The sequence below is a fragment of the Vitis riparia genome, chromosome 11, assembly GCF_004353265.1.
Source record: "Vitis riparia cultivar Riparia Gloire de Montpellier isolate 1030 chromosome 11, EGFV_Vit.rip_1.0, whole genome shotgun sequence".
NCBI lineage: Eukaryota > Viridiplantae > Streptophyta > Magnoliopsida > Vitales > Vitaceae > Vitis > Vitis riparia.
In genome coordinates this window covers 19,570,180-19,593,460 of record NC_048441.1, presented here as the reverse complement: position 1 = coordinate 19,593,460, position 23,281 = coordinate 19,570,180, and the positions used below count along the sequence as shown (strand labels likewise).

At 34.3% G+C, this 23,281-nt stretch overlaps 4 protein-coding genes across 7 annotated transcripts in view; 2 read left to right on the top strand and 2 right to left on the bottom strand.

Moving 5' to 3' along the window:
* Positions 1 to 3,076, bottom strand: part of LOC117925221 — a 46,781-nt gene extending 43,705 nt beyond the window's left edge. For 3 of the 4 annotated variants that reach the window (XM_034844169.1, XM_034844168.1, XM_034844170.1), the window contains exons 1-2: positions 2,782 to 3,075; positions 2,585 to 2,687 (exon numbers count right to left, since the gene is read on the bottom strand). In XM_034844169.1, coding sequence (XP_034700060.1) covers positions 2,585 to 2,687; positions 2,782 to 2,864 — 186 coding nt within the window. In that variant the 5' untranslated portion in view covers positions 2,865 to 3,075. Of the gene's footprint in view, positions 1 to 2,584; positions 2,688 to 2,781 lie in introns of all 4 variants that reach the window. The other variant, XM_034844171.1, reaches the window with a different exon arrangement.
* Positions 3,077 to 4,401: 1,325 nt separating this feature from the next.
* Positions 4,402 to 6,184, top strand: LOC117924855 (glucan endo-1,3-beta-glucosidase 5). Its single transcript, XM_034843567.1, has 2 exons — positions 4,402 to 4,776; positions 4,895 to 6,184. The coding sequence occupies exons 1-2, from the start codon at positions 4,439 to 4,441 to the stop codon at positions 6,018 to 6,020; spliced, it is 1,464 nt and encodes a 487-aa protein (XP_034699458.1). The 5' UTR covers positions 4,402 to 4,438; the 3' UTR covers positions 6,021 to 6,184.
* Positions 6,185 to 6,560: 376 nt separating this feature from the next.
* LOC117925623 (26S proteasome regulatory subunit 7 homolog A-like) lies at positions 6,561 to 11,741 on the bottom strand. Its single transcript, XM_034844689.1, has 10 exons — positions 11,646 to 11,741; positions 11,415 to 11,496; positions 10,943 to 11,034; positions 10,780 to 10,857; positions 10,339 to 10,400; positions 8,675 to 8,819; positions 8,167 to 8,385; positions 7,904 to 8,085; positions 7,596 to 7,771; positions 6,561 to 6,802 (listed from the first exon to the last, which is right to left on the bottom strand). Exons 1-10 carry the CDS (start codon positions 11,727 to 11,729, stop codon positions 6,645 to 6,647), a joined length of 1,278 nt encoding a protein of 425 aa, XP_034700580.1. The 5' UTR covers positions 11,730 to 11,741; the 3' UTR covers positions 6,561 to 6,644.
* Positions 11,742 to 18,608: 6,867 nt separating this feature from the next.
* On the top strand, positions 18,609 to 22,599 carry LOC117925587. The gene is made up of 6 exons (XM_034844646.1): positions 18,609 to 19,711; positions 19,957 to 20,054; positions 20,807 to 20,831; positions 21,498 to 21,618; positions 21,713 to 21,847; positions 22,006 to 22,599. Exons 1-6 carry the CDS (start codon positions 19,246 to 19,248, stop codon positions 22,208 to 22,210), a joined length of 1,050 nt encoding a protein of 349 aa, XP_034700537.1. The 5' UTR covers positions 18,609 to 19,245; the 3' UTR covers positions 22,211 to 22,599.
* The last annotated feature ends 682 nt before the right edge of the window (positions 22,600 to 23,281 follow it).

Here is a 23,281-nt window from a genome sequence, read left to right as displayed (position 1 = left end):
GTAAGCTACAAAAGAGTTTATATGGCTTGAAATAGGCTCCAAGACAATGGTATAAGAAGTTCAACAACTTCATGACCAGTAATGGTTTTTTGAGGTGTCAGGCAGATCATTGTTGTTATATCAAGAGGTTTGATTGCTCCTATATTATTTCACCGTTATATGTTAATGATATGTTGATTGCAGGGACTAGGCTACATGGTTTTTTTTTTGCCGCGGGGACTAGCATAAATGAGATTGACAAACTAAAAAAGAAGTTATCAAAGGAGTTTACAATGAAGGATTTAGGTGTTGCAAAACAAATCCTCGAGATGAGGATTACTAGGGATAGGGAGGTCCTTAAACTATCACATGAAAAGTATGTGAAGAAAATGCTTAGCATATTCAAAATGGTTGGAGCCAAGTCTGTGAGTACCCCTTTGGCTAATCACTTCTGGCTATCCAAAGATCAATCGCTCTCAACTGAACAAAAGCGGGTTTACATGGCCAAAATGTCTTATACCTCTACTATTAGCAGTCTTATGTATGTCATGGTATGCACTAGACTGGATATAGCACATGCAGTGGGAATCGTGAGCAATTACGATACACAAGGTTTTAACATGGTTCGGTCAACCATGCCTACGTCCACAGATGAGAGAGAATGATTCCACTATACAATAGAGAATATTACAGATGACAGAACCAAATACAACTATTGGGTTCCCGAAACACCACATGTTTCTCCACTTCTTGTATCCATACCCTACTATGAGCCCTCTCGCTCCATAGAGTACCTCCCATTCTTCATCACATCTCTATCCACCTCGTATAGTCTCTACAGGCCCATTTCCATCTCATAACTTTTTCCTCTCATGACCTAGAATATTTATAGAGATATTTCCAACAACCTTTCTTATTCTATAAGGAAGTCTAATATTACAATAATATATCAACCTAGAAATATTTTATATAATATTCTTTACAAAAAAGGAATCTATACTAATTAGGAATTTGGGACACTTCCCAACAATCTCCACCTTGGACCAAATTCCATGAAGTTAATCTTCAATCTCTCCATGACACAAACCTTTTTGTATCATATCACCACGAAAGAGCAATCGACTCCACCTTCAATGAAAATTCCTTTTGTTTTCATCTTGTGTGCTTTGTGATCTTTTACTCTTCCAAAAATCTTCAACCCAAGCTCTGATACCAGTTGAAGGGAATTAAGCCAAATTCCCAACCTGTGTGTTTTCTCTATTTTTTTGTTTCTCACAGGTTGGGAATTTGGCTTAATTCCCTTCAACACTCTTGTACTCTCTTTTCATCATAGTGAAAATCTGCAACGGCTACAAGTGGACCTAACTCTCGCATTGAGAGTGAACCACTATAAAACTCGTGTCTTGTGCTTTAATTTTTCATATTAGTTTATTATAGCTTTTGGAAAATAGGATTAGGGTGTTTTAATCCTAATAAAAAAAGCCTTCCCCTTACTTGCAAGGAGCCTTTGAAAAGGGTAATGGTATAAATATCTTGGGCGCAAATTAATTGCTAGGAAATTGATGGATGAAAAAATGGCGGTTTTTAAAGTCAACCTTGAAGAAGTTTATGATCACATGGGTTGGGATTTCTTGGACCATCCTTTGGTCAGGAAAGGCTTGCTTACTACATGGAAATCTTGGATAAGAGTTGTTCATTCTCAGTCATTCTCAGTCACCTATGCTACTTAGTTATTGGTTGTGCCAAAGATTAGATGGAGGCACCTGCAGGGCTGAGGCAAGGATATCCACTTTCACTGTTTCTTTGCTCAGAAAGCTCTCCCCTACAACCATTGTCATCCCACTAAAGAGTAGCCATAAGCCACACCTTCCTCTGCCAGTTGACATGTCAATCCAACATAAGATCCTTGATTGTCCCTACAAGAACCAATTGAAACCTGAAAATTGCAAGAGATCCCACTACAACCGAGCTTTACCACAGTACATAGAATACAGTTTGTTGTCTCTTCACTAGATTTACATGGGTTGTGTCTGTTTAGAAAGTGTCATCCCCTCCTCATAAGATGGTCCATCATTAGAATCTTCTCCCGATTAGCTTCCAAGAGAAAGAAACAAGCCCAGGGGTGAAGGCGGGAGCACAGTGGGGAAACCTCATTCGCAAGGAATTGAGCCAGTCTCACGACACAGAGAGAATTGTAAAAAAGACTTCAGCTGGAAATGCCTCAGTTTCTCCACTCCCAAACAAGATTATCTTCCCTGCCCCTGACAAACTCGCAGATTGAATACACCCCAGAAGTCACAGTTTGTCACACAGACAACCCTGAATCCGTTGCGAACTAAATCATTTTTTTCATTATAAGAAGGTTCGAAAAAATCAACCCACAAATCAGGTTTAAAGCATGAGGAGGGCAGGACAGGGGCTCACTTATGGAAAAAAACAATAATGATGATGTAATACAGAGAAAAGGGACACAACGGCATATGATTAACAAAAGGAATAATCCTGAATGGCAGTAAATTGAATAGAGTTAGAAAACAATTACGAGACTGGAAAATGTTGACAACGATTATGAAAAGAAAAATAAAAGGCAAAGCAATAGAGAGACCTCTAAACCGGATGAAGTGCCGGACCCATCTCCAGAAGAAGAAAACGAATGATGGGAACCACCCCTCCCGTTCTTCCGTAGATACCTATGAATCGAACTGGGCCTGCAAACACCCACACCCAATAATAAAATATAAATAAAATGAAATACGAAGAAGAAGAAGAAGAAGAAGAGGGTGGGAGGTGGGATTGTCTAACAAGTTGATGGGGAGAAAAACGCCGGCCTGGGAACGAGAAGCGCGAGGGTCATCTTCCACAACTTGGGCTTTCAGACAGAGCATCTTGTGCTGGAATCATAGGATGAATGGATCCACTACAAACCCCGGCTTTCTTATTCTTCTCATACACGACTGTAGCAGCCGCGGGGAGCTGTAGGGTTTTGATACGAAGCCAAAGGGAACCTCTCCACTCTCAGCTCTCCCCTCTGCACTCTCCACTCTCACTCTCATTCCCACTCACTCGTAGGTCAATTAGCTTCTTCCCTCACCGACACCAACCACCTCCACCCCATGTCTTTTCCCTCGCCCTTTTTGTTTTTATTTTTAATTTCCATATTATATTATATCATATTTAATTATTTATATAATTAATAATTGATGTCCTTTCGTTTTTTCTTTTTCCTTTTTTCTACTTATAACTCTTCTTTTCTTTTTTTCATACTTCGTTCAACAATAAAAATCAATCATATACTTCAAAAATCCAAATAATAAGTTTGGATTTTCTTAATGACAAATATAAAGCATTTTCTTGATAACAAATATGATATTACTTTGTTTACCCTGGTCAAAACTCATCACAAGTAGCAAATGGAAATAGAAATGGATAATTAAGTTCAAATTAATAAATTTGAAGTTGAAGGTTACAAAATATATATTTTGGTTTCAATTTGTTAAGTAATAAAATTTGAATGAAATTTATTAATTATCTTTTAAAAAAAATTATTATTGGTTATCTATCTACTTTTCTAATTACTAATCTACTAAGCTGGATAAATTACGTCAAATTCACATTCAATACTTATTAAATTCCTATATCAATACCAATATAGTGAATTTTTTTAACAGACAAATAATAAGAGAATATATATAGAAAGTACCTCACCAAAAGGCAACTAGGTTAAAATAAAGTTTATTTTTATTTTTATTTAATTAAACATCTGTATCTAATTTTAGAGGAGTATGAAATGAGATCATCCAAAAAGTTTTACTACAATGGTAAAATTAAATTTATGGTACATTTTGATATATAGTCATAATATATTTTTCCTTTTCTTATACTTATTTTTCAAAAATTATTTTTAAATTAAAGAATAAAAAATATATTTTTTTATAATTTTATAAAAATAAAAGCTTTTCACATGTTGTTTTTAAAAATAATTTTACAGCAATGGCGTTATCGTGAATAACGTTATCCTGTCAAATCCATGCCCAAGGAAGGCCAAATTCGAATTTTGTTCTAATTATTTTATCCCTACCAGAATCACTCAAGAAAGGCGGGGGCAAAAGGGAAGAAGCGTCCTTTTCCTTCAGAACTTAAGCAAAAAGACTAACAATGTAGCCACGTCATTGGAAAAAAGGTGCATGGCTTCTATAGATGGGTTTTGTCATTTATGGGGGAAGGAGCCAAGGCAACAAGTAACAAGTACTACAACAACAAGCTTACTCCATTCCTTTCTTTGATAGATTCGGCTGGGTTTCCCTCTGGAATCCAGTTCTTTGTTGAATCCTTATCCTCGTGTGATTCCTTCCCTTTCTCTGATAACAGGCATATATTTCCTCATTCAAAACCGGGGCCTTCATATCCCAATGCACGTAGAGACCCCGGGAAAGGGATTCAGATTAAGCAATTAAACAATATGGCTTTGAGTTATTTGGTGTGGATGTTGCTGCTGAGCCTAGTTGGTGGTTTGGGTGTGGAGGGCGTAGGCCTGGCTTGCAACTGGGGCACAATTTCAACTCATCCCCTCCCACCTGACATAACGGTGAAGCTATTAAAGGACAACGGATTCAATAAAGTGAAGCTATTTGAAGCCCAGCCTGGCGTGCTCAGGGCACTGGGGAATTCTGGTATCCAGGTCATGCTCGGCATACCCAATGACTTCTTAGCACCTCTGGCAAGCAGCGTCGGATTTGCGGTCAAATGGGTGGCACAAAATGTCTCTACCTATGTATCAAAATATGGGGTTGATATAAGGTAATTGCCAGCTCCCTCTTCAATCTATCTCTCTCTATATATATGTAATGTAATGTACTTATGTGCATGCATGTTTTTTTCTGAACTTGATTAAATATTATTCAATATTTTCGTCCAGGTATGTAGCTGTGGGTAATGAGCCTTTCCTTAAGACCTACAAAGATTCTTTCCTGCAAACAACATTTCCAGCGCTTAAAAATATTCAGGCAGCGCTGATCAAAGCTGGGTTGGGGGAAAAAGTGAGGGTCACAGTCCCGCTCAACGCAGACGTCTACCAGACTGACAGTGGTCTGCCCTCTGGTGGTGACTTCCGGTCCGACATCCACACTCTCATGATCTCCATCATCAAATTCCTCAGTGACAATGATGGTCCCCTCACCATCAACATCTACCCCTTCCTCAGCCTGTATGCAGACCCCCATTTCCCGGTTGACTATGCCTTCTTCTCTGGCAATTCTACCCCAATAGTTGATGGTTCCATCAGTTACACCAACGTTTTCGAAGCCAACTACGACACCCTCATCTGGGCTCTTGAGAAAAATGGTTTCCCCTCCATCCCGGTCATTATTGGGGAAGTCGGATGGCCTACTGATGGTGATTCCAGCGCCAACCTGCAGTATGCCAAGAAGTTCAATCAAGGCCTTGTCAACCGGATCCTGAGAGGACAAGGCACTCCCAAACGCTCCAACGCACCTGACATTTACCTATTTGGACTCCTTGATGAAGATGCCAAGAGCATCCAACCAGGGAACTTTGAGCGGCACTGGGGTATTTTTTACTTCGATGGAACCGTTAAGTATTCACTGGATCTGGGGAAAAACAAGACTCTGGTCCCTGCAAAGGGTGTCCGCTATTTGGAGAGGCGATGGTGCGTAATGGCGCCTGAAGCAAACATTGCAGATCCCAACTTGACAGAAAGCATCAACTATGCTTGCACTTACGCCGACTGCACAAGTCTTGGATATGGGTCCTCTTGCAGTAGGCTGGACACGAGGAGCAATGCTTCCTACGCTTTCAACATGTACTATCAGACCATGAATCACCAGAAAGACTCCTGCAAATTCTCTAACTTATCAGTCATCACATCCATAAATCCCTCTCAAGGTACCTGCCGATTTGAGGTCATGATCGATGTCGGAAAGCATGACACCAGGGCTACATCTTCATCAGCTGGGGGACTGCAGAATCTAGCCATCAGGGTCATTTTTGTTTTAATATTAATCATTTATGGTGGCGTTTGCTGAGTTTCAACAATGTGCTCATGGACCCGGTTATACTTCTTGATATATTTATTTATTCTTCAAATAATGTTGGTTTCGGGTCGATTTTAATTACTTGATTTCTCAAATATATATGGATGTTGTTAATGTTTCTGTTTTTATTTTTGTACTTCCTTGGTTATTGGTTATTCCTTATTGACCAATGAGTATTTCCACCTTCTTAAGACTCCAAAAATACCGGCATAGTAGCTTTCTATCATGTGTTTCGGTGCTCCACGGAAGATATCATATCCGTTTCTTGCCAAGGCGTGTAAGAAGGAATTCGAAGAACCCTTTTTAAAAATCATTTTACTTTTATAAATAAAATAAAATTCACACGTGAAAAATGGTTTTTTCCATTTACATTTATGTATAATGTAGAAGTTTTAAAATAGATATTCTTACTCTTTTTTTTTTATCAAAATCAAAAGCTAGCTTGACAAATGAGTTCATGCATGCCAAAATTAATCAACCAGAAAACGGAGGACCTTAATTGTAAGTTGTAAGAAGTCAGAAGAGCCTAAAATAAAGAGAAACAGTGTCATTTAATCCACTAGCTGTGAAGTATTTTTATGTGCAACAAATTAACGACATTATGGAAAAAATCAATCAGCTGTAAATCATGTACTCCGGTGTTGCACTGAACTTGAGGTGGCCCTTGATGACCTTTTTTATTGAATCAAGGAAATCTCGCTCTGTCACAATCTTCCTACGTGCTCTAATAGCAAACATCCCAGCCTCAGTGCAGACACTCCTTATGTCAGCTCCTGCATGCAGGAAAAGAGTTTCACTTGAAACACATTTATAGAATAAATTTGCTCATAAATTAACCAAGCAAAGCATAAGATTTGAATATAAAATTGAATGAAGTACTGATCTTGAAAACCATTAATTCAAATAGTAATTAAATCATTCTGGTAAATATTTGATTGGATTCAAATTGCAAACCCCACAAGATTTTAAGGGGTGTGTATATATATATATATATATTTGAAGCGAATTAAATAAATGCACAAATTAAAGCATGCTTTCAATATCAATTTAGCTCCAAGCATATGTGTAACGTTACTACTTACTAGAACAAGAAATATTAGTTTGTTTCTTCCCGTACTCAAGTTAGAGCATGTCTACTTATGTTCCATGTTTTGCTAATCCTGTCCACATATATGCATGCTTTGTTCTCATGCAGGATAAGTGCTCTTGCTATAGAGTGGAAACAAATACGATTAATTTAAGATACACTACGTACCAGCAGGGATCCACAGCCCCCCACTGTATACCGACCATCAATCCATTGGTCCGTAAATAAAATCATGGTATGGAAGCCATAGGCATACAGGTTTGCTCCCGTAATAATTATAATTAAAATTAAAGACAATGGTCTATTTCATGTATAATTAAATTCCCAACCAAACCATTATATATCAATATGGATTTTTCATTTTTGTTTAAAAGGAGCTAGCATATATATGATATTATTTATGATCAGGTGAGAGAAAGACTAGTTCGTTTGAGTTTCCCAGCATGCAGTTTCAGTTACTACTTGACAAGCTTATTTACCAGTAGAGCTGGGGCAAATGCGTGCAAGAAGCTCAAAACGAATATCTCTTTCACAGTTCATAGTTCGAGTGTGGATCTTGAATATTTGTGTCCTGCTCTTCACATCGGGTAGCCCAAATTCAAGCTTCCGATCTAGTCTCCCAGGACGTAATAGAGCTGGGTCCAGTGTACCAGGTCTTTAAAAGGTCAAAATTAAGATAGTGAATGAAAAAAAAACAAATCAATTAAGTTCATTGGCAAAACAAAGGATTGAAAATTAAGTGGGACATCAACAGTGAATAAGAACTATAGATTGGTTTCCAACTAACCTGTTTGTTGCCATCATAACTTTGATGTTTCCTCGAGCATCAAAACCATCAAGCTGATTTACAATTTCAAGCATGGTACGTTGAACTTCTCTGTCTCCACCCTTACCATCATCAAAACGTGCACCACCTATGGCATCAACTTCATCAAAAAACACAATGCAAGCCCTCTTTGAGCGTGCCATCTACAGCAAATTAATGCCACAAATGCTGGTTAAATTGTTAATTAATTAAATAGTGAAACATGGAAATATATATTCCTTTACCCGAAAAATCTGTCGGACCATGCGGGCACCCTCACCAACATATCTTCGAACAAGTTCACTCCCAATAACACGAATAAAACATGCACCAGTTCTATTGGCCACAGCTCTAGCTAAGAGAGTCTTGCCAGTTCCAGGAGGACCATAAAACAGCACACCCTTGGGAGGTTCGATTCCAAGTTTCTCAAATTTCTCCGGGTGAAGCATGGGCAGCTCAACAACCTCAAGAAAGAAAATGAACATGTCTTAATCATGTAGTAAGTATGGAGTAGTAAAAATTAAAAACAAAGCTGACATGATGCAGCATGATTAGTTTACAGGATTTAAAATATTTTTACTTAAAATCTTTTTAAATAATAAGTTTTAAAAATAGAATAAATTTATAAAGATGTTAATTGAGGAAATTTAAAACCAATGATAGTAACATATATTTACACTTCATCTCGAAGGATTTCATTGAAATTAACCCTTCATTATTTTTTGAAATAAAACAATGGAAGAAGGTACAGACCTCGCGCAGCTTCTCAATCTGCTCTTTACATCCACCAACATCATCATATGTTACATTAGGCTTCTCTTCTACTATCAACATTGTTACACTTGGATTAATCTTTGGGGGCAATGGCATCTCAATCTGACGTGTAATTCGATCAATCCTACAATGACAATGTAGCCACCAAACAAAAAGAAATCAATGAAATGGGAAATTTAGTGCATCTCTTCATAAAAGTACCAAAAACAAAATAACGTTAACAATTTATCTTTAATATAGCTTCATAGATATGAGTCTAACATTACGAAGATTTTTGATAAATTAGCTTAAAAGAATTAATGACTTGATAACTTAATTTAAATTATTAAATAAATTAAACATGTTTAGAAAAATAATTTAATATTACAATTTAAAGTTATTTTAACTTTAAATACTTTTTTAGTCCATTTTATCTATATTAATGAGAGTATATTTTAGAATTATGATTTTACATCTATGATACAATTTTTATAATAAATATTTTATAGTTATTTTATGTAATTACAATACTTTAAATATGAATTTTTTTTACATAGATTCATCATTTAAAATTAGTAGATATAAACATGCATGAGTTAAAATCAATGCAATAAAAATGAGTTAAATTAATGGGGTAGATGTGTAAATTTGACTAGTTAAAATAAATTTTAAGTTTATTAAACAATTTTAATATTTAAAGTAAAAAATAGGAAATAAATTTTAAGTGAACAAGTTAAAATAATTTAACTTAAAGTTAATTAAGTTATTAAATAATAAATATTAAGTTTTATTAAACATTGATTAAATTTACAAACAATCAATTAATAAATATGTGATTAGAGTTAGCCTAAGCTAGTTAGTGATAGGTTTTAGACTTTGCCTATTGTTAGTTAAAAGTTTTAAATTTAATTAAGAATCATAAAATAAAATATAGGGCTCTTTTATAGAAAAATGAAATTAGGATTTTTTTTTTAATATTGAATATGATTTTTTTTTATAAGAAAGAACAATAGTTTGAGGCTATATATATGCATATATATAACAGAAGGCCTCATGAAAGCAATAGGGATGCTGGCTCCTCTCTCAGCCAGTTTATCAGCTTCCTAGCTTGCTAATCTAGGCTTCCAAAAAGAAGCTAGGAAGCTCGCATCTTCAGGACGATCACTGTCCTCTACAAAAAGCTTTCGCATGAAGTTAGAACACCTAATTGTCTCACCAATGAATTAAGGTTTTCTAAATTTCATAATTGAATTAAGAGTGTGTTTAATAGTGATTTTAGAAGGTGTTTTTAATATTTGAAATACTTAAAAAAATTTATCTTTCAAATATTAAAAATGCTTAAAAAACTTCATATAATCATTATCAAATGTACTCTAAATGTGGAGGTTTTAAACAATTATCTAAAAGCTACTGTCTCGTGATTTCTTACCCTAGATATGTTAAAACCAAATCCTTATTCATAAAATAATGTGTCTACAAAGTTACATGATTAAAGAAAAAAATAAAAAAATAATTAATTTAACGAGAATACACAAAAGAATAGGATCACCATGTTTTTTGCAAAGAAAATGTTAAAAGTTGAACAAAGATCATAACATATAATAAAGATCCTAATAACCACACATCAAAAAAATGAAAATTCAGAAAGAAAACAAGATGCATACCCAACACGCATGCCTTCATCTATATCCGTTTGAGAGACTTTGGCACTCAATTCGACCACATACTATGTACAATTACAATATTAAGAAAATATCAGACTTGATGTTAGCATTTAATGTTTTGTTAAGATATTGTTTAAGTAAATAATAATTTTAGGAAATATTTCTATTATTTGTAATATTAAAAAAAAAATATTTAAAATATTAAAAAAAAAATAGAAATATTTCCTAAAATCACTTACAAATGCACTCTAAAACTCAAGCAATACATTTAAATCCAACTAAGATCCATGCATATTCCCCACCTAAAAATGTGCATTATACACAAACAAATTAATGTAAATGAAATGGGGAATACAATATAATGAATAGGATAATCACAAAGGATAATAATTAGAAAAGAAAAAAACTATATTTTAAAAAGGCATTGCAAAGAGCGCAGACCGTTGCAGTTGGCTTGGCATCTATCATATACTGGGGGTTTTCAGAATTGGGGTTGATTATCCTCGTGCACCTTGCAACCTAATTTGCAAAATAGTTATTTAATTCTTCAATTAGCACATTTTCTTTTTCATTTAACAAGCCGTGGAAAATTCAGAAAACACACCCGAAGTGACTTCTCATTCTGCATCATTAGTCTATCAGAAGGAAGATTCCAGTGACTTGGTGGAGCCAAACCAGTGTCAGATTCCGCGGTACCTGTTGCACAAACAAAGGTAATTAATTAATGCTACATTAAGCTTGGAGAGAATTCAGTCTTAATAGACTGAATGCATTCAAAAAGGAAAGAAAGCAAGCAAAGCATCAAAGCATCATATATTCGATACATTTTCCCAAGCAAATGATTATGATTTAAGTTTTAACCACCCCAGCGGCCCAGCCCCAGCCTGCACGACCACCTTCTTCAAGAAAAGGTTCCATATTCAATTATTAGGCCTCTCCAACCCTGAAACTTCAATTACATAGTTGCATATGTAATAACACCATTATTGATTCTATATTGGCAAAATGCATAGAACTTAATGCTGATCCTCCCCGTCATTTAACAATATTAGGATATATCAAGAAGCTTGACATACCACAAATATCATCCATCTTCTTCACCATTTCCTCGATTTCTTTCTCCACTATTTTTATTCTGTCAGAGTATGGTCCTTGGCCCTGCATTAACCATTTCAATCTATCAACAGAAACAAACAAACAAAAAAAAGGCTAAAAATTCAGTGCAGAGGTTAGTAAAGATGAGCAAATAATTGAAGAGCGAAATGAGAAGCAAAATCGGAGTAGGTTGAAGAAAGAGAGACACATACATAGGTTTTAAGGAGGGCAATGTCGTCTTCATCGAGAGGAGGGATTTTCTCGTCCTTGATCTTGTCTTCTCGTTGAGACGCCATTGATTTCTTGTCTTCTTCCGTCTTCTTCAGCTTCCCTTACTCCACTTCTTGCTTTTCTTGCAACCTCAGGATTACTGTTTGGATTCTTTTACACTTACTGCAATTTGTGAACATCTCCCCTCCAAATCTTTAAATTAAAAATCATGCCCCTTGTTCAATCGCATGCAAAGGCCCAGTCCGGCCCATGTTCCCAGCGCTTCCCTTTAAATAAATAATAGTAAGTGTCTGATAAAATATTAAACACCACTCTTTTAAAATCGACTTGAAATGATTCATAGACTAATATTGAATAAGTGTTTCTTTAAAATAATTATTGGCACCACAATTTAAAAATGTTTTTATAATAATCATTATTATTATAGAATTTGTTTCTAAAATATGTTTTTTTTAAACAAATTTTAGATGGTTTTAAACATCATTTTACATTCTTCAAAACATAAAACAATTTTTTAACTTAGAAAACATAATTGACAGATTTTTGACAAATCTATATATATTTTTAAAAAATTTGTTCTATGAACATGTCTTTTTTTAGAACAAATTTTAGATTCGTTTAAAACAAATTAGAGATGTTTTAAGTCAATTTTTTTTTTTTAAATATTCCGAGTAATAATTAAAAATATGAAAAATAAATTAAAACCTTTTGCATTGCATGTAAAATTTTCGTGAATAACATTTCATAAAAAATATTTGGAGTAATAATTAAAAATATGAAAAAATGTTTAAAAACTTTTATATTATAGAACATGTCAAGAAAATTGATCTTCTTATTTAAGTTTCAAATATAATTTTATTTCTAAAAGCAACTGAGAAAGGAACTATTTTTAAAAATTATTTTTTGGGACTTGTTTCCAAAAATTCCCGAAGAGGCCCTAATTATCCTTCATTCATCTGTAAATATTAAAAGATTATAAGAATGAATGAGAAATTAGACTTATTTTTGTCATATTATCATTTTTAATTTGATAATATCTTTTTTACACATTTTTGTATCATATAAACAAAAAATTAATTTTTCATTGGTACAACTTTTTAAATAATCAAACCAACTTTTAATAATATTTAAATATCACTCTTATATTTGAATAAAATTCTTACTTATTGATCCAATATTTTTTAACTTGATTTATCCACATTTTAGAGAGAGAGAGAAAAAACCCCATTTTTTAAAAAAATTCTATGTAAAATGTAGATTTTTATTTCATTTATTTATTATTTAAATAATATCAAATTCATTTGTATTTTTAATCCAATAGTAATTATTATTATTAAAGAAGATGTCAAATGCCCCCATGAAAGCTCTCTTCAAATATCAAAGGTGTTAGGAATTTGAGGTTAATCCAAACTATGTTAATCACCCTAGGAAGGGGGGGTGGTAAATAGGGTGATGGTCTATTTTTCACAAATTTAAACTATGCAAAAATAAGAGACAATTATATGCAAATATATAATAAACAAAATAAACACAATTGCATATAATTTAAAAGAGTTAGGGAAGAGAGAGTGCAAACACGAGAGTTTATAGTGGTTCGACACTTCCTTATCTACGTCCACTCTCTTCAACCTCCTAAACGAGTGAGAGTTCCACTATCTTGAAGTTTCAACCAAACTTCCAATCTCTTTACAATTAGATTATGGTTCCAATTCACCCTCTTGGACTTTTGGCTCCAAGCACCCTTTACACTTCTTCAAGAGATATCCCACTCTTGAACAACCTCTCAAGTGATACCCCTCAGTTGAGAAAATTCCTCTCAAAGATTTACAAATAAAATGATCTCTCAAAAATCCTAATACAAGAACTTTAAACTCAAATGATACAAGAGAAACTAGGATTGGATGGTGCACTAAAGATATGCAAGTTTTGGAATAATGGTGTACTAAAAAATACTCTTCCAAGGCTCAAATATAATCAAGAATGATTTGGGAAGGTTTTTCTCATTAAACAATGAAGTTTTGAGCCTTTTTATAGAAGAAAAAAAGTCATACTAGCCGTTGGAGGTTCAACCGGTCGAGCTAGGGGTCGATCGGTTGACTAGCCGTTAGGAAAAGTGACCGTTGGGCTTCAACCAGACCTCAACCGAACCTTGATCGGACCTCAACCGGTTGAGGTTCAACCTTGACCGGGAAGAAGAAGCCACTGGGAGAAAGAGAAACTTTTTGGCTCCCTCAACCGGTCCTCTACCGGACGAGCACAACCGGTCGACCGGTTGAACCGGTTGAGCCATTTTTTTGGCTCAACACTCAACCTTTTTCAACTTAAAACCTTTTAACACAAGTTTGAAAATCATTTAACACAAGGTTTTAGTTGAAAACATGAAATCACCTAATTCTTAAGATATTTAAAACAATATTACTCTTGGATGATTTTGGTACATAAATAAAGAATGAAATGCATGAAAGTCCTAGTGCACCAACAACCTTAAAAAGAGATTCTAAGAAGCTTTGGTCTTGAAAAACTCTTCTCTTTGAGGTGGTCTTCTTCTTCATGATTTCTACTTGGCTTGATTTGTCTTTGGATTGCCACTTTGGAAGTTGTCTTGCCTAATCACACTTGAAATATGATCATTAGTTCTAAACCTTGTTTTGTTATCATCAAAATCATGATTAACCAAACCTTGGTTTCACAAAAGGCATAGCAAGCCACATACTTTGCAATTAGGGATCTTGATTGGGTATAGTTATATTGATTGGTATATCAACTTGGATGAACATATATCTGAGAGCAAAAAAGAACTCAAATTCATGCAAAAGTATCTACCATGGAGTAGGTATACATTGTTTGTTCAATCGTTATTAAAATGAGTATTGGTGAGGTTTCTTCATGAGTTTGATATTGTTGAATAGGTTAATAAGCTAGTTACTATCTAATGTGACAATATCGATATCAATATCACAACTTTTAACCTACACTATGGTAGAACCAAACACATTAATATAAGATGTCATTTTATACAAGACATGGTTACGTATAAGAAAGTGGACTTGCACAACATATGGTTGTTGATTCCTTGATTGAACCAACATCAAGAGATGTCTATTAGACTCATGTCAAGAGTATAAAACTATGTAGATTGTGATTTCATTTTGTATCGATTTATTGACCATTGAAATTTAACCTTTATTTATTTATGATATATCATATTTTGTTCATTATTTGATTCATGTGATTGAAATATTTTTACTTATACAATTGACACATATATAGATTCACCACATAGTTTATATCATAGGTGAAAAGGAATGTAAATGGCAAAGATCTTTCCTTTGATGCTTTGTGTAGCGTGCAAAGATGAGACAATGAATTTAAAGTGCTCAAATGATATGCTTACATCATTAGATTTTATATGTTAATTCAAGTAACGACTCGTATCGAACAACATAAATATTGTCCACCATGAGTTCAAAGAGACTCTCATAGCTTTAAAACGTATTTATATAGTTAAAAGAAACTCATATTTATTTAGCGCTAAAAGCTTTTTTCCTTATTCGATGTGAGATATCACAATTACCTCATATGCAGATATAATGTCTTTGTTGTGTTCCATAAGATTAGACTTAGAACAGATAATATTTATATAGTTGAGAACGAATTGTTACAAATGGTATAATAGTCTATCCCTGACCTCGATGTGAAAATTTGTTTAGCCCCGTGAAGGGTGTATATCTGTTTAACCCCACAATCTTGTAAAACACAATGAGAATGTTGTGTCTAAATGAGAGGGTGATTGTGATATTTCAAATTGGATAGGAGAAAAAGTTCTTAGTGTTATATAAATATGAGTTCTTTTTAATTATATAGATGCATTTTAAAGTTATGAAAATCTTTTTGGGTCAAGAGCAAACAATATTTATACAATTAGGTACGAGTCATTATAATTTATATGAAATGAAAATGAGGTTCATGACTATATTGATGAAGATTAAGTATGGAGAATATCATAGTTCATACTTAACTTATATATAAGCCATATGCGGGACCTTAATATGAGGCTTGTGCCAAGGAGCATAGAGGGAACTCAAGTTAGGAGTTTGATGCGATTGAATTAAGAATTGTATGGTGTTAGCTAGAGACATGACATAAACTTTACATTTTTTGGGGAGCTCTACCTTAAGATCTATTTCATAGTATATGTGAAAAGGGATTGGTAATAGAGATTCGTATTTATAGTACTAGTAACTTTACATGAGTGGGAGATGATAATAACCCTTCCTATTTTTTGCATTTGATAAGAGAGTTATGACTTATGAGACGAGGGTAAGGATCTGGTTTAGCTCAATCCCAATAGACCTTGTTCTTTGAATCCGTGAATAAAGAGCTTCTTTTTCTCTCTAATCAATATTCTCGCTCCTTGCTTGTTGAGTGTTTTGCCTTGTGAGCATAAAATACGAAGACTTTTGTAAAGCCTTTGTAAGTTGTAACATTTGCCATCACAAGATCTCGTTGGTAGTCCCATGAGGGCATTCTGAGAGTTTTTTATTTCACACTGACTTCGAATGAGGCATGCATGACTCAAACTTTTTAATTGATTTAGTTAGTTTTATATTGCTGTGTTATTAATGGAAAAGTGCTGCTGAGTGTTACACTTTTTCCATATCCTTACCTAAGATATTATTTAAAATTACTAATATAGAAAAACCCATGTTTTGTTTTTTGTAAATACTAAATGAAAAAAAAAATTATTGAATTAAAATTTTCAAAAATATCAAAATTGTCTTAGTTTTAGTGAATATATATTTTTGAACGAAGTTATATAAAAACATTATTTATATCTTAATTCTATTTTATAGCATATTTTATTTAATTGATAATTTTGTGATGCAAGTGTGCAACTTACGTCTTGGGTCAACTTGAGACTTCATCATGTTTAATTAGTTTTAAAGTCTTAAAAAAATTTAAGATAAATATTATCATAGAGTTTTTGGAATGATTAATACAAGAAATTAAAAAAATGAATAGTTTGTGTTTCCTAATTTGATTTTTATTATGTTATTAATTCCAAAAATTGTTTTTGATAAATTTCAAAATTGTGTTTATCCTAAATTGGCTATAATGAGTTTTATAAATTGTTAAATATAAATTAGCATATTTGCATGTCTTGTTCATGAAGTCACCATTATTTATAAGTGAAGGAGATTTGGAAACCCTAAGATTGGATTTGCAATAATTCAAAAAATTGATTCATTAATTTTAGCAACTTATCTTATTCATTAAGAAGATTTGATGAATATTTATCTTTAATTCTAAATATTTATTTTTTTGTTTACGAAATTTGACAAGAGGATATTTATTTTTTATTCTCTTTTGATTTTATTTGAAAGATTTGTTTCCTATTCCATAGAAAGATTTGTTTCTATTTTGCAAGACTAATCTTCCAAATTTTGACACATGTCTCTTGTGTATATCTAGTGAGTAATATATTTGTGAAAAACCATATTTATTTTAATCCTTGGCTATAATATAGTTATAGCATTTGTTAGACCAAAGGTTCTCCTAAGTAAGTTTTGATGACAATCATGGTTAATTCACTAATTAGTTTAAATTAAGATAAATTTCATGCGATTATGTGAGAAATTCTTTTAGAAAATCAAGTAAGAATCAAAGAAGCTCGACAAGGACTAATGAAGGTTGCATAAAGTTATTCAAGCTTGAGAATCTAGTTGTTCAATTGGGTGCACTTATAATGTTAAATTCAATTCATGCATGATTTTCATACTCGATTTTAAGCCTTAAAGAGTATTTTATTATATACTCCAATTTTAATCCAAAACCTTAGACAATAATATTTCAAATAGGTGTCATACAAGTGCTTAAAAGCAATACCTAAGTGATAGAAAGTTTTAAAATTGAAAAATATAGGTTTTCGAACAAAAAATAGGCTAACTGGTCAAGAGACCACTCAATTGGCTCAACTGATAAGATAATCGGTCGATTAATTACCTTTTACTGATCAAGATCCAATGAAGATTTGGTCAAGGGAGCACTAAAATTTTCTCTTTTATCTTTGTCTTCTTGGTTGAGGAGCTACTTTTCTCGATTGAGGACACCTCCTTCCCAATTGAGGTCCTGACGATCACTTGTTAAGCATTTAATGCCTAATTGTTAGTCCATCGATTAACCAAAGCTCGATTAGGAATAGATTGTTGGAACACTTTTTGATGTCCGATGTTGAAAACCTATTAATTGAGAGTTCCACTTTATTTATGATGGAAAGAACATCTATTATTAACTTATTATCTACTTGTTTCTCATCAAAAGCTCTTAGTTTCTCTTTTTGATGTATTGAACCCTTATTTGCAAATTATCCTAATACACCTTGGTTGTTCATCTTAGCTTCTTTTGTAGCTGTTCATTTATTGTGTTAGATTGAGGGCGTTTTCATTCACATTTATTGAAGTAAAGTTTTGAGTGATTAGAACTTCAAGTTGAGGATATACTCGAAGAGGAGTTGTAGTGCCTACTAGAGCTAGAAATCTGATTGTAAATGATTGAAAGTTTGGTTAAAACTTTAAATTAGTGAAACCTCACTCAAGAAGGGTTCGGAGAAGTTTGGTTAAAACTTCAAATTAATGAAATCTTATTCAAAAAGAGTTTGAGAGAAAAGATGTAAGTGAAATTGGTAAATCACTATAAAATCTATGTCTGCTTTTTCTTTACCATTATATCTTTATTTTATTTGTTCTATTATTATTTGTTAAGAGTGTTTTTTTAAAAAGTTTTGAAATACCGTTTATCTCTTTAATCAAATTAGTCTTAAAAAATAAAAAGGGAAAATGTGGATGTCACATCAAAGAAGGATGCAAGTGGATCCAACGGTGTAGGACGAAAACATGAAAAACGGGAGGTATGAGAGAGAGGTAGGAGGTCCAGAGGGCAAGTGCGTAACCGACAGGCCATATAATTAGGGAAGTGGGAAATTGAGAATGGAAGTGGGGTGGAGGAGACAGCACACGTAAAATCACGACAGAGGCGAGTTGGAAAGACAAGGAAAATATACAGAGGGTGGGGGGAAAGGGAAGCCAAAATCATCGGCATTCGGCACAACCAATTAACAAAAGCGGCCTCTTCCCCCAAAAAACAACTCAAAAGTATCTTCCTTGTTCATTGCTGGGGTTGAAAGAGAAAGGTGGGTGGCGCATCGGATCTCGTCTTCATCCCCCTCTCCATTCTCGCCGCCGCTTCTTGTTTCAGTCTCCTGATAAGAATCCATTCAGGCATATGCGCCTGTTGGTGTAACTATTATTCCTATTCTAATCGCGCCACTGTACGTCTTCCAATTCCTTATCTTTCGGTCTCCTTCGAATCAAAATCAAAATTGGCGCTTTCACCCAAATACAATCTCTATATATAATATTATGAATTGGGTATCTGCCTCTTTTTTTTTTTTTTTTAATATTACATATTCACAAGCAATAGGAGGGGCTACTATTGTATGGATTTTTTTAGGGTTAGGCTTATGATGAGAATGGGGAATTTGAAATTGGGATGGTTTTGTTAATGGGTTTGTGAGGGATCGTAATGATAAAAAGGCAAAGCGTGCGCTTTTTGTTTCTTGCTCGAATATTTGGTAAACACCCCCACCACCATCACCGTCACCGCCTGGTTGTCATGGCTTCTTTGCTGCAGCAGCATGGTTTACTTCATACTGCTACCTTCAATGACCGCTTGCCGTTCATGGGGAAGATCTCCCTTGATTATAATAATCATAATAATAACAAGAATCTCGCTGCTAGTAGCAGTAATGGTTTCCGGATTGGATTGAGTATGGGAGGTTGCTCTGATTCTAATAAAAGGAGAGTGGATAGGAATGGGCATGGGGCATTTGCCCATTCCTACCAGCAGCAGGTGCTCCGTGATTTTGAAATTGGGCTTCCAGATGCTGGACTTCCAACTGGGCATGGGGCCTCTCACCATGGAAAACTTCTTGGATTCCCACTCCGTCCTTTGCCGGAGAAGATTGTGGTTGCTGTTGACGTTGATGAAGGTATTTCCCTTCTCCTCTTTTAAATGATACTTCTTGTATTCCCTGTGTCTCACTCATTCACATGTTGCTTTTGCCCTAATTGTGTGCTTCACCAGTGGAATTAAAACTTGGTAAAAGTGTGGGGCACCCCCAATTCATCTTGTTCCATCACCATTAGCTACTGATTCCAAATTTGTATCACTACTCTGTTCAGCCGGGCTGCTATTTTTCTTATGTGTATTCTTTTATGCTTTGTTGTTTTGTAGTTCTTGGCAACTTTGTATCAGCTCTGAACAGATTTATTGCTGATCGTTACTCTGTGAAGCATTCAGTTTCGGAATACCATGTATACGAATTCTTCAAGGTATTATCTGTTTGCCTTTGTGAGGAGTTTTCTTGTATTATAAGTTTGTAGAAAGGCATTGTCCAGGCATATTGCATTTTAACTCCCCTGTATGCTTTTCTTTAACCCCACTTCTTCGGTAGACCTAGAGAACCATTTGCATGAATCCATCTATGCAAACTGAGACAGAAATTTATTTGTGGTGCATAAAATAAATAGGGTTATCCTTTTGCGAACAGCAAAAGGACAAATTATCAATTCCACATAAAATATTGCAGTTTCCATGATATGGATGATATTAGGAAAGACTATTTGGTTCAGTGTCATTGCTGGAAGATACATACTTGAAGCAACTAACTAGTAACAGCTCTGGTCTGTGCAGCGATGCAATCTACCCAGCCGATGCCCAGTCCAATTGCTTAAGTTGGGCAAATCGGGTCGGGCTCAGGTTTAGTATGTAGATTCAGCTGCAGCAGTAAAAATGAAATTGTTGTTTCCTATTAAAACAAAATGTTTATGATGAGAACTCTTCGTACTTAGGCTTTTGCTATGATGTGAACACTTTGCACATAGGCTTTTGCCTTTGACTGCATCCTAACCATGTCCAAATTGCTTCATCCGCATGCCCAATATTTAGGCTATGAGTTAGGAACCTCAACTATAGGTAGGCTTCTGCCTTTGTGTAACTTTATCATCTCTTAAAATACTTTGATTTTGGGAAAATAGATATAGTTATTCCATGGATTTATAATGCATCTTTATTTTTGTTACAGATATGGAACTGTTCAAGAGATGAAGGTATGACTAGGTTTATTCTGTGTTACGAGTGATTTGCATCACTAAATTAACTTTTTACTTAATCTATGAAAGACCATTTAATCTTTTAGATTGTGCAAATAAAAGTTTAGAAGTTTGCTTGATGGGGATCTAAAAATTTGGTCCCTTTCACTCTTATTAATGCATCTCTCAAACGTGCTGTAGGATTTTCCTTTACAATCTAGAATACTCCAGAGAAATGTTAAATACCAGTTTTTAGGAAGCATTCCAACTATTATGAAGAAAGCAAGCAATCCAACATTCAAGTGGTTTTGGCTGCACTTTCTTTAAATATGTGCATTTTTCTTCTACTGATGTTGCGATTTGAGTGTAAGATGTGCCTATTTAGAAGAATATTTGCTAATGAGCACGTGTATTGCCTCAACTTGAAAATGGTCTATGATTGTTATTGCAGTGGTGTCCTTGTTGCCCCTCAGGAAATATACCAGCCTCATAATTCAAGCAGATACTGGTTAAACCACGTTTTTGATTGTTACCAATTGCTTCTTTCAATATAACATTCTTCCTTTTTCATTTTTATATAAAATTATGGTAGAATATTCTTGTTAGTGGTGAATATGCTGCAATTCAACTATAAGGTTATGATCAATGAATTCGTTCAAAACATTAACCTTCTTGTTTTGACAGCTGATATCCGTGTTCATGAGTTCTTTAAGACCTCATATTTCAAGACAGGGATCCATCCAATCCCAGGTGCTCAACAGGCTCTACATAAATTATCAAGATTTTGTAACCTATCAATTGTGACGTACGTGTGCTTAACCAGAGTTTCTTCATGAAATATAATTATTTGATCTGAACTTCAATTAACCCATTATACTGGAACCTATTGATCTTCATAGGTCTCGACAAAATGCAATCAAAGACCACACAATTGAGTGGATTGAGAAACATTATCCTGGACTGTTCCAGGAAATTCATTTTGGCAACCATTTTGCTTTAGATGGAGAGTCTAGACCAAAGTCAGAAATTTGCAGGTATGCTGCTTTGCACTTTGATTGGATAACTCTCCTGGCACCTATCTACTTTATGTATTTTCTACATCTTTCCACTGGGTCCAACCCATGAACATCTCTGGGTGAAGTCTCAAAAGGCTTTGCTGCTGGGCTTTTTCATGATGAATTACATCTGGCAGGTCCTTGGGAGCAAAGGTTCTGATAGATGATAACCCAAGATATGCCATTGAGTGTGCTGAGATTGGAATTAGGGTTCTACTTTTTGATTATGAGAACTCATACCCTTGGTGCAAGACAGAGTCTGTTAGTCAACATCCCCTGGTGACTAAAGTTCATGACTGGGAAGAAGTGGAGCAAAAGTTAGTTTCGTGGATTGTTTCTTAGATTTACCTCATAAATAGGGCAGTGCACCTCTGGTTCATCAAGATGTCTGAAATGATTCTTTTCATGGCATATTATGGATGGTGAAATGTACATGCCTTGGTCTTTGGGCGAAGCTGCTCTATGTGGGCCAGACAAGTAGAGTTTCAGATGAGAATGTTTAGTGTTAGAATTATGGAAAAAAAAAAAAAAAAGTAATATATCGTTTCTTCTCTTTATACTTCTTTTTGCAATGTTAAAGAAAGATGAAGCATTTTAGATTTCAAATAAGATTCATCTTTATTTTCTATTAGAGTATCTAACTTTTGTATTTTCTTGATTCCTAGATAGATGGATACATGCATGTACTGATGAAATTAAGTTCATTTGATGATTACATGATTGTTATCTCACTGCAAAATTGCATTTGTGTTAGTTATATAGTTCTTATTATAAGTTGGATGGTCTTATGTTGTCTTTTTCTTGCTGGATTTATTAAGGTTTGCAAGTTAAATTTTGAGTTAGCTAGAAATCTGCCAGAAATGAGTGTCATTATTATGTGAGTTAATAAGCATTAACAGAGTTGTTTTCATAAATTTGATGATTTGATGATCTGATGATGGGGATTGCCAGACAGCTAGAGCAGCCAGCAGAAAATATGAAGTGAACGTATAAATCCCATTTACCTGGATAGTTGGACAGTGGATGCTGATGGGGAGTCATTTTGAGAGGGTTGAAAATATTTTCTTATAGATATTAGGTGTTTTACAAACTTTTGAAAATCACTTTAAAAAATCTGGAGCAAGTGATTGTCAGATTCTTCTAGAAATCACATTTTTGTTATCATTAACACCTGAGTTTTATATGCTCCATGTGTATCTATAAGCCCCCGTCGTTAGTAGTGCGCTATCATGTACATCAAATGATTCTCTATTCACACAATTACACACGTCTTATTGTGTTGCATGTGTATGCTAAAGCGTCTTGTGTTAGGTTGGAAAGCATGCAGGCATTGGTGTTGAAACCCCACCTCAATGTATGCCCACTTGCTGTGGATGAATAGATCTCACTCTTTGTGTGGGTGGTGTTGACTCA

What these genes read in the sequence shown, in the direction of transcription:
- LOC117924855 (XM_034843567.1), top strand. Translation starts at nt 4,439, where the DNA reads ATGGCTTTGAGTTATTTGGTGTGGATGTTGCTGCTGAGCCTAGTTGGT. An exon ending in AAATATGGGGTTGATATAAG is followed by an intron (nt 4,777 to 4,894) that starts GTAATTGCCAGC and finishes ATTTTCGTCCAG; the next exon opens with GTATGTAGCTGTGGGTAATG.
- LOC117925623 (XM_034844689.1), bottom strand. Translation starts at nt 11,729, where the DNA reads ATGGCGTCTCAACGAGAAGACAAGATCAAGGACGAGAAAATCCCTCCT. An exon ending in GTTATGATGGCAACAAACAG is followed by an intron (nt 7,772 to 7,903) that starts GTTAGTTGGAAA and finishes GACCTTTTAAAG; the next exon opens with ACCTGGTACACTGGACCCAG. An exon ending in CATTTGCCCCAGCTCTACTG is followed by an intron (nt 6,803 to 7,595) that starts GTAAATAAGCTT and finishes TCCTGCATGCAG; the next exon opens with GAGCTGACATAAGGAGTGTC.
- LOC117925587 (XM_034844646.1), top strand. Translation starts at nt 19,246, where the DNA reads ATGATAAAAAGGCAAAGCGTGCGCTTTTTGTTTCTTGCTCGAATATTT. An exon ending in GAACTGTTCAAGAGATGAAG is followed by an intron (nt 20,832 to 21,497) that starts GTATGACTAGGT and finishes TTGTTTTGACAG; the next exon opens with CTGATATCCGTGTTCATGAG. An exon ending in CCAAAGTCAGAAATTTGCAG is followed by an intron (nt 21,848 to 22,005) that starts GTATGCTGCTTT and finishes TACATCTGGCAG; the next exon opens with GTCCTTGGGAGCAAAGGTTC.